The sequence below is a fragment of the Aplidium turbinatum genome, chromosome 1, assembly GCF_918807975.1.
Source record: "Aplidium turbinatum chromosome 1, kaAplTurb1.1, whole genome shotgun sequence".
Lineage (NCBI taxonomy): Eukaryota > Metazoa > Chordata > Ascidiacea > Aplousobranchia > Polyclinidae > Aplidium > Aplidium turbinatum.
In genome coordinates this window covers 62,443,461-62,458,012 of record NC_137472.1, presented here as the reverse complement: position 1 = coordinate 62,458,012, position 14,552 = coordinate 62,443,461, and the positions used below count along the sequence as shown (strand labels likewise).

Sequence of the window (14,552 nt, the reverse complement as noted above, 5' to 3'; positions counted from 1 at the left end):
GTAACTAGCTGCTTTAGCTTATTAGTTATTTCCTTGTAGAAACACAAGCATTTCAAAACGTTTGTCTGACAATCTGCTGCGTTTGGGACGCATAATGTCCTTTCCAAGTGAAAACATGCGTTCCACAGCAGCGCTGAATGGTAGGCTATTGGTGTGTTGTACAGGGTGACCCAAAAAGATGCATACCCATGTTTTATTCGATTTTTTCACATTTGGAACACATCTTGGGAAAGCCATAAATTGACTAAAAATTGACAGAAAAAGCTGAAACTCTGGTCAATGGTCTTCCATAAACTGAATAATGTGTGGTTGTAATTTGAAATAAATAGCTTTTCAATCAAAGTCACAATTGAACTTTTCATGGGTACGCATCTTTTTGGGTCACCCTGTATTTCAAAAACAAGTCTTGAAAACATTTACTCGGAAAGGTATCACTGTTCCAAGCGTGCTGTGATGGCTTAGCTGCTTAGCATATATATATATCTTTTAACGAGGTCCACTGCACCAACATCGCTCTTTTCAAAGGCATAGAGCTCTTGAAATAAAGTACCTTCAACCACCGCGATGACATTCATTGATTTTTCGCTTTCTCTCTCTGATCCCTCGTTCTCGATATCAGTGATCACCATTTGGCGAACTTCTTCCGCTTGTATTCCAGGTAGCTATTCCAACCAACGCGAAATCGGGTAATTCGGATGAGTCGCGCTGGCCAGAATACATTGTGAAACTCTTATTGTGAAACGAGATTTTCCATGAAAACAAAAAATGACGCATAGCGCTTGACGCTTAAAATCGGCAAAATAGTTGACGGCGCTATCACTTCCGTCAACTAAAAAATAAACTGACGGCGCTAGCCTCAGCGTCAACAAAACGTTGACGCCGTCAACGTACAACACTGGATGTGGTCATAATAGTGCACAGAACACCGAATAAGTTATTGATTATCACAAAACAGGGCTTTAAAAGTTTGGTAGAATTTGTAAGTAGTTTACCAGTGAACAGTGGTTCTCGGTGCATTCCAGGTCAGAAAATTGTAGTCAATGTTATATTTCGTTTTTCTGTGAATGTTTTTCCCAACTGTTGCCTACAAATCGATTTGAATGTGGCTGAGTTAAACGCGTCAAAAACACTAATCTTAACATCTGAAAGTAAGCATGAATACTACAAAGCAATTGTGTTTTAATCCAAAAAGGCTACATTTCAAATAATGATGTATTTTTTTTCATATCTATGATCTTGAGAGAACTTAAATCTATTTTTTTAAATCGTTCATTTCAAAAGGAAATCAATGTTGTAAGCTTAATGTAAGAAGTAAGTTGTTTAGATAAAATGTCATAGGTATTGCAACCATATAAGTTTCTTAAAATATTATCTAACCATAGGCTCTAATAAACCGGAACACGGAACTTGATCAGAGGTTGAGCAGATGCCAGTCGGACCTTGAGGCGGTGTCGGAACAATTGGATGAAACCAACCACAAGTATGGACATCAGAAAGAGGTCGGTGGTTCGATTCCTACTCCCACTAACTTCAGTGCTATATTTTGAAAGTTCCTACAGAAGCCATTCTGAAAAGATGCAATTTAAAATAATTTTTATGTTAATAAATCAAAAATATACTTAGCCTATGATTTTTTCAATATTGTCCATGACGATTTTTGTTGAACTGAACTTTTCTGACACTTCGTAATTTTTACTATATGTTCTGATGCTGCTGATCGTAAAACTTCAGCTTAGATATCTAATGCTTGATTTCGTTTGAAATATTCAGTGCTTCATAAAAAGATTGCTTCAGGTATTTAAAAGAGTACTTTCAATACAAAGTTCAACTGTTGAGATGTTTGTCCTACTTCCAAATGAGTAAGTCACCTAAAAAGAAACCCAGAAACCCAAGAAAAGAATCCTGCTCTATCATAAGAGCTAAATCATATTTTTGTTTTTGTTTTGTCCATTTCGTCCCAGGAGTTCGCCATGTGCCGAAATAAGATGAAAAAGCAAGGAAATGATTTGATAGAATTAAGAAGAAGTCACATGGAGTTGCAAAGAGACCTGGAGAGGGCGCTAAAGTACAATAATGAGTTGGAGAAAACCCTCAATTCGATCAAGGAAATCAATCAAGAATTGAAACAGGTTGGCGTTCTACAAATGAAACAAGTCATTAAAATTTCCAATGCTTTTGAGCTTCCATTACTTTACGTCGGTTCGGCTAGATGGCCGATTGATGAGAGCCTGGCATGGCACTCGAGGGCGCCGGTTCGACACCGCTCAAGCACATGCGGCTGTGTCGTTAGCAGGACACTTAAAGGCATGCCTGAAGGTGGACACGAAGATTGGCTTCCTTGCCTTCTTGTCCACTTAAATTAAATCTTCAACCACCGGGCGTAAGCCTAGATACGACAAAAATAATGGTTCGGCTATTCGACCTTGGTACAAGTTTCAACAACTTCACAAGGCTTACAACACATCCATAAATCAGTTTTTAAAATCTTGTCACCATCGATGAACATAAATCATGAATAATAAAACAATTTATTATCAGCTTACCAACCATCTGCACGATTTGCTTAGAATTATTGAAAACATGAAATGGATCTCAGACAAACAGTAGGACTACAAACATGAAGGAAATCGTGAAATGTAAAACAACATGCGATCAAGTGTTGGAGTTCAGTTGGTGATGACATTACTAGTGATTGAGGTTAAAAATATTAATAATTATAAATTCTTAATTAATTAATTATTATTAATTGTTCCATATACATAATATTGAATATTTCATGATGATGGATATTACTTAAGATTTGACTAATCATGATAAAATCTCCATATAGCATTTCCACCTCGTCTTTATTGCGTTTAGTTGCATTTAAGATTTTCTTCAGTGTCAGTGACGTATTCGCATTCATCGATACTGCTTACGTCATCAGGCGAAAGTGGCGCTTGAAGACGACAACACGGAACTTCACGCGGATCTGACGAAGACGAGGCTGGAGCTGGCTAAGTCGTCGGAGGAAAATGATTCAAATAAAAACCAGCTCGTCGAAAGCAGGAAGGTTGGAATTTTGTTTGATGATGTAACAAAACATTGGATGAGTAGCTGTTGAGTGTATATGACGTAACAGTTAATAACAAAGGCATTGACACGGCAAAGAACCAAATTCTGGAGATGCAGAGAGACATTCTGGCCAAATCAGTGAGTATTTGGCAGAATAGCAGATAATTACTTGAATGTACTCTTTGCAAAATTCAAAACACTGATGCATGAATTAGTTGAACCTGACATTTGAATTAGACATAAGCAAACACATTAAATCATAAAAATAAATTATCACTCACAATGTCTCCCTCTTCTATCACCGGTTTAAATCACTATTTTACGAAGTGAAATTAAGATGATTAACTTAAAGATTTCGTTTTTTCTTTCTATCCGCTTTTAGTTAATTTAGTTTGAGTTTGAGTTAATCCGCTTTTTGAAAACTATTGTTAGATTTGGAAACTGGGCCTTTAGGACAGTTTTACAGTATATTATATATAAGTACTTTTTATTGAGACTCTTAGAAGTAACCAATTACTATGTATATTGTACAAACTACATCAACAAACAATTTACTGTTTTTCAGCAATCCAAGACTAATCCAAGTGAAAATATCTGTCAGCCTCAAATTGAAAAACTGCAAGCCGAACTTGCTTTGATGAAAGCAAGGTTACAACAAACAGAATTAGAACGAGACAATCTTGTCAAAAATAAAAATAAATTGGCAAGGGATACTTCGGTAAGGCCTAGTAGGTTTAAATGCAATGAAAAAATATTTGCCAAATTTTCTCACTCTAGATATTTAAGTTCAAGCTACTATTACGCAATCTTTTATTTGAATATCTTGATGTCGAACCTGCATTGAAATAAACGTAACTATGCGACATAATAATAATATAATATGCAATATATAAATTTCGCCCTAACCGGTCGAGCTTCGAGGTTAAGTTTAAAAAGTTCGTTAAGCATAACTCTGCGCTAGAAAATGATTAAAAAAGTTACTATACACTTGGATCCAACATGTCAGGGGCACTTTAAGCTTTTCCAAAGAAGCAAACTTATTGCTGTATTGAGACATCATGCGGTGCTACATTAACAGAAAGGCCATGAGTACTTTTCGACCCAGCCCTGAGATAATTTTAGAACTTTAAGGGCACAAAATCTTTTTAGATGTCCAGATAACTTGCCAAAACACTGCATATTATTTTACTTTAATGCATTTCTATTTCGCTTTGGTGACAATTCCTGCTTTTGAAATAAAACAAAATCTCTTTTCTGAAGGATTTTACAAATAGCCTAGTTTATTTTCCCACCCCGCCATCTGGTTGAGACCGACCTACATTATCCCAGAAATGGTCTCGACCCAATAAACTGACTCACCATCCAGGCACTTCGTGTTATTTTCTGCCTCGCTTTCAATCACATGTCGAAAACATAAAATCATTTTCCAATATCATATCAGCATTAGCATAAATTCATGTTTTTTACAATTCTCTGTTAGGTCATGTGTAGATCCCTTACTCATCGCATACTATTGATGCAGACTCCATTGATATTAAGTCTGCACTGGAGTCAATATACACAGCACTGCATGACCACTGGAGGCAGGAAGCCTCCTCTTACAAAAACGTAGCAGCAGAATAGTTTCAGCTTAACATCAGTTTGTAACGTGCCCATAAAACAAATGTTCAAAGTGAAACGCATTTTTCAAAAGGAAAATCAACTCATAAAAAAATAAAATCCACCAAAATCCTTTTGAATAATCCTTTTTTAATTCATTCTTTCCAATGTTTTATCAGGTTAAATCTCTTGGTGACGTCACCACTCTGAAAGGAGTGAACCAACTTCTTGCTGAGCAACTCACCCAAGCACGACAGGTCAGTTGGGGTAGCTGGATAGTGAAACCATCTTTGCTAGGTAGCTTTTACGTTGTCACACGTTGAAACTGCAAAAATTAGATGCTTATTATCTATTTTTCCAAATAGAATGAATAAACATATATCCGTTGTGGCAGCTTTTGTCTTTCACATTATCTGCTTTCAAAGAGCATTCCAAATTATTGCATGTCGCTTTCTATTAAATCTAAATGTTCTGCAACCACACCCTTCATTGTGACGAAACACCAAACTTATTCTTCAACTGCCTTGCCTGAACCAGGCATCAACGGGCTCGGATACTTTTGTCTAAAGCACGGAAGGATAAAGATAAAGTCTGAGGATAAAGATTCAATTAATCAATCAATAACTCAGTTGGTTACGATCTCGACTTTAGCAACAAAAATCAATCGAAACGAAATCTCTCTTGTCTTCAGCTGAACGATGCGCAAGTAGCTGATAAGGAACTCGATCACTTGCGTTCCAAACAAAAGCGACTTTCCCAAGAATGTGCAGAAAACCAGCAGATGATCACGGTGCTGGAGATGCAGAGAGATATTCTAGCCAAATCAGTGAGTATATTGCTAGGCGACAGTTAGTTTGGTTATTTTCTTTCCACAATGGTAAGGATTCATTTGACTAACAAAACGCAGCAGTTGAGAACTATGTGACATGAATTAGTGGTGCGATACTGATAAGTCCTTCCTTATGGGGCGAAACACCTGTCTATCACTATCAATTCTTGCTACACTCGACTGCCGAGAAACATCAGTGAGTATTGGTAGAATAGCTGATGATTACTTATTCCATGAACGTGCTGTTTGCAAGATTCAAAACACTGGTTTATGGATTAGTTGAACCTCATATTTGGATTAGACACAATCAAACAAATTAAACCATAAAAGTAAATTGTCACTCACAATGTCTCCCTCTTCTATCACCGGTTTAAATCACTATTTTACTGAGTGACATTCAGATGATTAACTTAAAGATTTTATTCTCACTTTCTATCTGCTGTTTGAAAACTCTTGTTAGATTTGGATCCTGGGTCAAGGACACTTTTACAGTATATAGGCTTAGCCTACTTTTTATTGAGACTTTTAGAAGTATCCAATTACTATGTATAAACTACATCAACAAGCAAATTACTGTTTTTCAGCCGTCCAAGACTACAAGTGAAAATATTTGTCAGCCTCAAATTGAAAAGCTGCAAGCCGAACTGGCTTTGATAAAAACGAGATTACAACAAACAGAATCAGAACGAGACAATCTTGTCAAAAATAAAAATAAATTGGCAAGGGATACTTCGGTAAGGCCTAGTAGGTTTAAATGCAATGAAAAAATATTTGCCAAATTTTCTCACTCTAGATATTTAAGTTCAAGCTACTGTTACGCAATCTTTTATTTGAATATCTTGATGTCGAACCTGCATTGTAATAAACGTAACTATGCGACATAATAATAATATAATATGCAATATATAAATTTCGCCCTAACCGGTCGAGCTTCGAGGTTAAGTTTAAAAAGCTCGCTAAGCATAACTGTGCGATAGAAAATTATTAAAAAAGTTACTACACTTGGATCCAACATGTCAGGGGCACTTTAAGCTTTTCCAAAGAAGCAAACTTGTTACTCTGTTGCGACATCATGCGGTGCTACATTAACAGAAAGGCCATGAGTACTTTTCGATCCAGGCCTGAGATAATTTTAGAACTTTAAGGGCACAAAATCTTTTTAGATGTCCAGATAACTTGCCAAAACACTGCATATTATTTTACTTCAATGCATTTGCATTCAGTCTATTTCGCTTTGGTGACAATTCCTGCTTTTGAAATAAAACAAAACCTCTTTTCTGAAGGATTTTACAAATAGGTTATTTTCTCACCCTGCCATCTGGTTGGAACCGGTCTAAATTATCCCGAAAACGGTTTTGACCCAATAAACTGACTCACCACCCAGGCACTTCGTGTTATTTTCTGCCTCGCTTTCAATCACATCTCGAAAACATAAAATCATTTTCCAATATCATATCAGCATTAGCATAAAATCATTTTATTTACAATTCTCTGTTAGGTCATGTGTAGATTCCTTACTCTTCGCATATTATTGATGCAGACTCCATTGATATTAAGTCTGTACTGGAGTCAACATACACCAGCACTGCATGACCACTGGAGGCAGGATGCCTCTTCTTACAAAAAAGTAGCAGCAGAATAGTTTCAGCCTAACATCAGTTCATAACGTGCCCATAAAACAAATGTTCAAAGTGAAACGCATTATTCAAAAGAAAAATCAACTCATAAACAAAATAAAATCCTCTTAAATCCTTTTTATTAATCCTTTGTTATTTGACTCTTTCCAATATTTTATCAGATTGAATCTCTTGGTGACGTCACCACGCTAAAAGGAGTGAACCAACTTCTTGCTGAGCAACTCACCCAAGCACGACAGGTCAGTTGGATAGTGAAACGGACTCCACCATTAGTACCAACAACAGACTGAAAACAGCAACTGAATGATATCAAATCCGTAGTATTAATCACAAAAGCAGCCGTAGATCTACACCATAGCAAAACCAATGAAGGAACGTAACCTAAACGTTACTTATATCAGCCACGTGTCAATACCATCCTAGTAGTTGTATCACCACCACAACAGTATCATCGCAATATGAATACCATCTCAGCATCGTCGCCATCACATCACCAATATCAACACATGATTGAAATAATCAGTTCACTTATATTAAAACTGACGGACTAATATCAAAATCGACTGAATAATATCAAAATCGACTGACTAATATCAAAATCGACTGAACAATATCAAAATCGACTGAACAATATCAAAATCGACTGAACAATATCAAAATCGACTGAATAATATCAAAATCGACTGAATAATACCAAATCGACTAAATAATATCAAAATCGATTGACTAATATCAAAATCGACTGAATAATATCACAATCGACTGAACAATATCAAAATCAAATTAGAAGATATAAAACAAAAGTATTTTTCGTGCATGAAACAAGTGAAGACATAGTTATGCTAAGCGATGACTTCCGATCGCCTCTCCGACTTGTGTGTGCTTCATTGCCATCGTGAAAGGATCAATGAGGAGATGATCAATGAGGAGATGATCAATCGAGTTGTCACGAGCTTAGTTGGCGGAAAGCGACGAATGGAGGTTTGATCATAGTGCTATTTGCTTATGCCTGGCATGGACTTTCTATTGTACACGAATTAAGACTTTGATCTTTTAAGCAACTACTCGATTTTGATATTAATCACTCGGTTTTGATATTAATTCGTCGGTTTTGATATTAAGCAATCGATTTTGATATTAGGTAATTGATTTTGATATTATTCAGTCGATTTTGATATTAGTCAGTCGATTTTGATATTAGGCAGTCGATTTTGATATCATTCAGTCGATTTTGATATTAATCCGTCGGTTTTGATATTACGCAGTCGGTTTTGATATTATTCAGTCGATTTGATATTAGGCAGTCAGTTTTGATATTAGGCAGTCAGTTTTGATATTAGTCAGTCGATTTTGATATTATGCAGTCGATTTTGATATTATTCAGTCGGTTTTGATATTATTCAGTCGATTTTGATATTATTCAGTCGATTTTGATATTAGTCAGTCAGTTTTGATATTATTCAGTCGGTTTTGATATTAGTCAGTCGATTTTGATATTATGCAGTCGATTTTGATATTATTCAGTCGGTTTTGATATTATTCAGTCGATTTTGATATTATTCAGTCGATTTTGATATTAGTCAGTCAGTTTTGATATTATTCAGTCGGTTTTGATATTATTGAGTCGGTTATGATATTGTTTGGTCGGTTTTGATATTATTCAGTCGATTTTGATATTATTCAGTCGATTTTGATATTGTTCAGTCGATTTTGATATTATTCAGTCGATTTCAATATTATTCAGTCGATTTTGATATTATTCAGTCGGTTTTGATATTATTCAGTCGATTTTGATATTTTTCAGTCGGTTTTGATATTAGTCAGTCGATTTTGATACTGTTCAGTTAATGATGTAGCCTAATTGTAGCCTATTAGATAAGGTCTTATGCAGTTAATGTGTAGTTTCTGTTGCTGTGATAATAAGTTGCATGTTCTTAAAGTATTTGATGATATATGTCATTGTGCGATGTAGATGCGTTGTTGGTAGGCTACTATTGCGTGTGATGATCTTATGATACTGATTTTGTTCTTAAGCCGTTGTTGAGTTCTTTCCAGTGGCGATATCGCTACGATTGTGTGATCGTTCCAACAATGAAGTAAATCAAGGCAAATGATATAAATGCGACACTGATCTATTTCTCTTGTTAAACACTAGCTAGGCGCAATGTTTGTTGATGTAAATATTCAGATTTTGCAGAAATATGAAAACTACTTCCATGAACAAAACGAAACCTTGAAGAAGCAAAAAGTTTGTCAGATATCTCCGGAACATTCATTCCTCTATGTCAGCCAGCGGGAACTTGCCAGTACGTTGATAAATGATTCTGTAAGTCTATCATTGCCTTCATTCAGAGTCTCGCTGGAGTATCAGAGTATCATTTCAGAGCTAAGCCAGTATTTCTACATCAAATTGTTTTACTATTTTGGGTGAAGTTTTGCAAAATGTATATACTGCCGTAAGTTTATTATTTGGTAGGTAGAATCTGCCAGTATGAACATTCGTATCAAGTTTAATGCTATTCCAAGGATAAGGATTTCTGCACTCGATTTATGCTGGTTTATGTTTTTATACTATGCTGCTATACAGCGTTTGCTTCTGTTTTTCCATTTTGTTTGAAGTAGCCTAATCTTTCTTCCGCATCATCGTGACATCATTTATGACACCGGTACAGGCCACTTTGGTACAGTAAACTTTTTTTACCATTTTTTATTTATAAAAGTGGTGCCTTAGTTTTGTGTAATCTAATTCATGTCGATATGTGAACTTAAATTACCTTTCTAACTTCATTTTATTAAAGTCTGAGTAAAGTTTTTCAGGAGTTTTACTTAAAATCTTGATTTAAACGTTGGATTGAATGGCATCCATCCCAAGGAAGTTTTGTTCATGTGCGCACTGTTTTATCGTCTATTATGTTGTCATACTATGCCCAATAGTATTGTCATAGATAACTTATTGTCTGATCCTCAGATAGAAGGCATCGGTACTGATATGATGACGACCTGTCACGCTGTCGTACTGAGGTGTGGTCGGACCAAGGTGACTTCCCTGGGGCACTTTGATGGGGCTGCCACAGTGGACGGGGTACGTACTATGGTCAACACCGTGTCATCGATGTCGCATCATAAATCAGGTTGGTTGTTCCACGTTGTTATTCAATTTCATAAGCTAAAACCTCAATTGCAATTTCTTTTGCATGCGCACACCTTAGGCAAACTGCGAATACTTGGTCAACATAACGAGGGACTCTTCTACCTTGTCTTCTGTAGCTAACTGCTCTTGGCTGATGCTGAGCTGCGTCGGAGTCTGCCTCGCTTTCTGACCTAGTCTTATTCTGAAACGATCCCTGTTCCATATCTAGAAAGCTAAAACCTCAATTGCTAAGGTAACAGGGATCAGTTGTCAGTAGATGTTACAGAAAATATATTTCGCACTTGCTAGTGCATCTTCAGTTCTGATAAAGGGCAGTTAAAACCTACAAGCAATGTTTTAAAATAACAATACAGTGACGCAATAATGTCCAAACATGAGCGTAAATATTGAAAATAATTGTTGAATGTAACCTAAACCAAGCGGTATCTTTTTTGACGCGTTAATGACCAAAAATAAAATGATTGATTGATTGAATGCATCAAATATACAAACGAGAATTGATGAAAGAGCGATGAGCAAAGCCTGCAAATGCAGCGCCGTGGCAAACCACAGCCAAGAAAATAAACAAATTATATCGAAAACACGGCGGTCAAAAGCAGTGACAAACCAACTATATAGTAGAGCGACAAGCAATTAAATGCGGTGTCATGTCAAACACAAAATGCAGCTTTGTAGAAAAAAGAGTAGGCAAGACGGCAGAGAATAATAAGCAGTAAAATATTGAAAAATTACCAACTATGTTGAGGAGAGTCAAAAACTTAAACTTGTGGCAGAATTGATTTTTAGATATTTATTTTGGCATGTATCCTATGTATCCATTTATCTTCACAAGCTCAATTTACTTACTCAATTTCATGAACGACTGTTCAATATTTTAGTCATCCTTTCAAATTCAGAATTTTTATGGTTTATGTTTCTTTGTAATTTATTTATCAGACTTTGTCACTTGAGTAATGCTACGCCGTTGAGAGGATAATTTTGGCCCGGTACCAATGAGATTTTCGAGCTTCATATCAAGATACTTCTTAGGAAAAAGCACTGTATCAAGGGGTCTGCTACTATTCGGCTAGTCCGATTCGGCTACAGTCTTTTTCGGCTAGTTCGTTGGATTTACAGTAGGATTTTGTTGGATTACAGAAGGATTATTGTTGGATTTTCAAAAAATTCCCGAATAGGGAACTAGCCGAAACGGGCCATTCCGTGTATCAAGACAATAAGCTTATAACGTGTTTTTTAAGTTTCCAAACCCTTGTAAAGGTTACGAGCCCGAGTCCAAATGTACCCCTAAACCCCTCTGTCATCGTTGCTTGTGTTGTTTGAATGCTACGTAACCCCGCCATGTACTGATCTTGTACTCAACCGTTGACATCTAGCATCTGACTTTCTCCAACGTTTTCTCCTCAGAAGATGCGTCAGAAAACGTCGAATTTGATCTCCAAATTGTTGGAGGATTTGATGACGACCGAGGCATTTCGCAGGAACTCTCACTTGCAGTGGCGGCTGGTGGCTTCCTGAATTGGGGGGGGGGGCTGCAAGTTAGCATATCCAGGAATTGTTGGAGGGCGATATCAGACGAGCTTCGCGAGCGTGTCGCCGAAGGCGACACCCACGCCGGGGGGTCTGGGGGGCCTCCCCCAGAAAATTTTTTACGATTACATTTAATTTGGTGCATTTGACCGGTTAGGGCGAAATTAGGGTTAGGGCAGACAATAGGATTAGGGCAGACAATCTTGTCAAAAATAAAAATAAATTGGCAAGGGATACTTCGGTAAGGACTATAGTAGACCTAAATGCAATGAAAAAATATTTGCAAAATTTTATCACTCCAGATATTTAAGTTCAAGCTACGATTACGCAAACTGTTATTTGATATCGTATCGTGATGTTTTGTATCTTGATGTCGAATCTGCACTCTTGTAATAAATGTAACTATGCGATATAATAATAATATAATTAAATTTCGCCTTAACCGGTCGAGCTTTGAGGTTAAGTTTAAAAACTTCGCTAAGCATAACTCTGCGCTAGAAAATTATTAAAAAAGTTACTACACTTGGATCCAGCCTGTCAGGGGCACTTTAGGCTTTTCTCAAAGAGCAAACTTATTGCTCTATTGAGACATCGTGCGGTGTTACATTCACAGAAAGGCCATGAGTACTTTTCGACCCAGGCCTGAGATAACTTTATAATTTCAGGGGCACAAAATGTTTTTAGATGTCCAGATAACTTGCCAAATCACTGCATATTATTTTACTTTAATGCATTTCTATTTCGCTTTGGTGACAATTCCTGCTTTTGAAATAAAACAAAACCTCTTTTTTGAAGGATTTTACAAATAGCTTATTTTCCCACCTTGTCATCTGGTTGGTACCGACCTAAATTATCCAGGGAACGGTCTCGACCCAATAAACTGACTCACCATTCAGGCACTTCATGTTATTTTCTGTCTCGCTTTCAATCGCATCTTGAAAACATAAACTCATTTTCCATTATCATATCAGCATTAGCATAAAATCATTTTTTTACAATTCCTTGTTAGGTCATGTGTAGATTCCTTACTCATCGCATATTATTGATGCAGATTCCATTGATATTAAGTCTGTACTGGAGCCAACATACACCAGCACTGCATGACCACTGGACCCAGGAAGCCTCCTCTTACAAAAAATTAGCAGCAAAATAGTTTCAGCCTAACATCAGTTCAGAACGTGTCCATAAAACAAATGTTCAAAGTGAAACACATTTTTCAAAAGGAAAATCAACTCATAAAAAAAATAAAATCCACCAAACTCCTTTTGAATAATCCTTTGTTAATTCATTCTTTCCAATATTTTATCAGATTAAATCCCTTGGTGACGTCACCACGCTGAAAGGAGTCAACCAACTTCTTGCTGAGCAACTCACCCAAGCACGACAAGTCAGTTGGGGTAGCTGGATAGTGAAACCACCTTTGCTGGGTAGCTTTTACGTTTTCACACGTTGAAACTGCAAAAATTAGATGCTTATTATCTATTTTTCTAAATAGAATGAATAGACATATATCCGTTGTGGCAGCTCTTGGCTTCCACATTATCTGCTTTCATAGAGCATTCCAAATTATTGCATGTCGCTTTCTGTTAAATCTAAATGTTCTGCAATCACGCCCTTCATTGTGACGTAACACCAAACTTCTTCTACAACTGCCTCGCCTGAACCAGGCATCGACGGCCTCTGAAACTTTTGTCTAAAGCACAGAAAGTTATGCTCAAAAAGTTTCAACGACGAGTTTTGCATTTTCGCTTTTGGCTTCATATCATCAATCATCATATCAATCTTACACTATGGAAGTTTTAAAATCATTTTTTCCTTGCATTTAAATATTGAATTACTGTTGACACCAAGTTTAATTTATGTATGCGTCATTTGCTTTAATTAATTTAGGAAGTGGAAACCTTACAAAGTCTCTTGGAAGAAAAGTCGAGAGCGTATGAGAGAGAAGTGAGAAAATTAAGCAGAGAGAAGCAACAGCTTGATTTAAGATTGGCCAGCATGTCTGATGAACTGAACACGTTACAAAGCGATCAATCGCGAAGAACAAGTGACAACAATTCGGAATTGAAAGGCATAAAAGGTAAAATGTAAACCGTTCAACACACAACAAAGTCAAATATCTTACAATGCAGACATAATCGATATAACTTAAAAATTTCAAAAGGAAAATACGACCTTTGTTTTTAGATCACAATTCTTCTTCTTACTTAAAGATATTATTCTTACTAACTTTGAAAAATAAAAAGAATCTTTTTAGACAGCAACATTGTCTGTGGATGTTGTTTTGCCTTCATTTAAAACCTTTTGAACGAAATTATTTGTCTATCTTCAGCTGAAATATTATGGGTAGAACAAGATCTTAAGGAAAAGAATCAAGATGTTTCAGTTTTAAAAGGAGAGTGTGCTGTCTTGCAAACGGGAAAAAGCGAGCAGAAGATCGAATTAAAGTTCTGGAGGAGCAGTTAGAAGAGATGAAGAATGCAACAGTTGACAAGTAAGATGGATGTGTATAAAATTGGTGTATGTATTTTATAATTTTCAGATATTTTTAAGTACCTCATTGCTTTGCCATTTAGAGAGATTTTGTTAACGTTCTACTTGTTGGTTTAGATAATTTTTCCTAATTTTGTTGAAATCAAGTGAGATTTTTGTGATATGTTGAACTACATTCATCATTTCAAACAAAACTGCATTGTTACTAAGACGCTATTTTGGTGATAATTTTTTTTTGTGTAATTTAGTAGCTCATATGTAT

The 14,552-nt window shown here is 36.2% G+C and overlaps 1 protein-coding gene across 1 annotated transcript; it reads left to right on the top strand.

Moving 5' to 3' along the window:
• The first annotated feature begins 7,339 nt into the window (after positions 1-7,339).
• LOC145777242 (protein N-terminal asparagine amidohydrolase-like) lies at positions 7,340-12,901 on the top strand. The gene is made up of 5 exons (XM_082588574.1): positions 7,340-7,358; positions 9,317-9,425; positions 10,088-10,250; positions 11,675-11,773; positions 12,849-12,901. Exons 2-5 carry the CDS (start codon positions 9,402-9,404, stop codon positions 12,899-12,901), a joined length of 339 nt encoding a protein of 112 aa, XP_082444700.1. The 5' UTR covers positions 7,340-7,358; positions 9,317-9,401.
• The last annotated feature ends 1,651 nt before the right edge of the window (positions 12,902-14,552 follow it).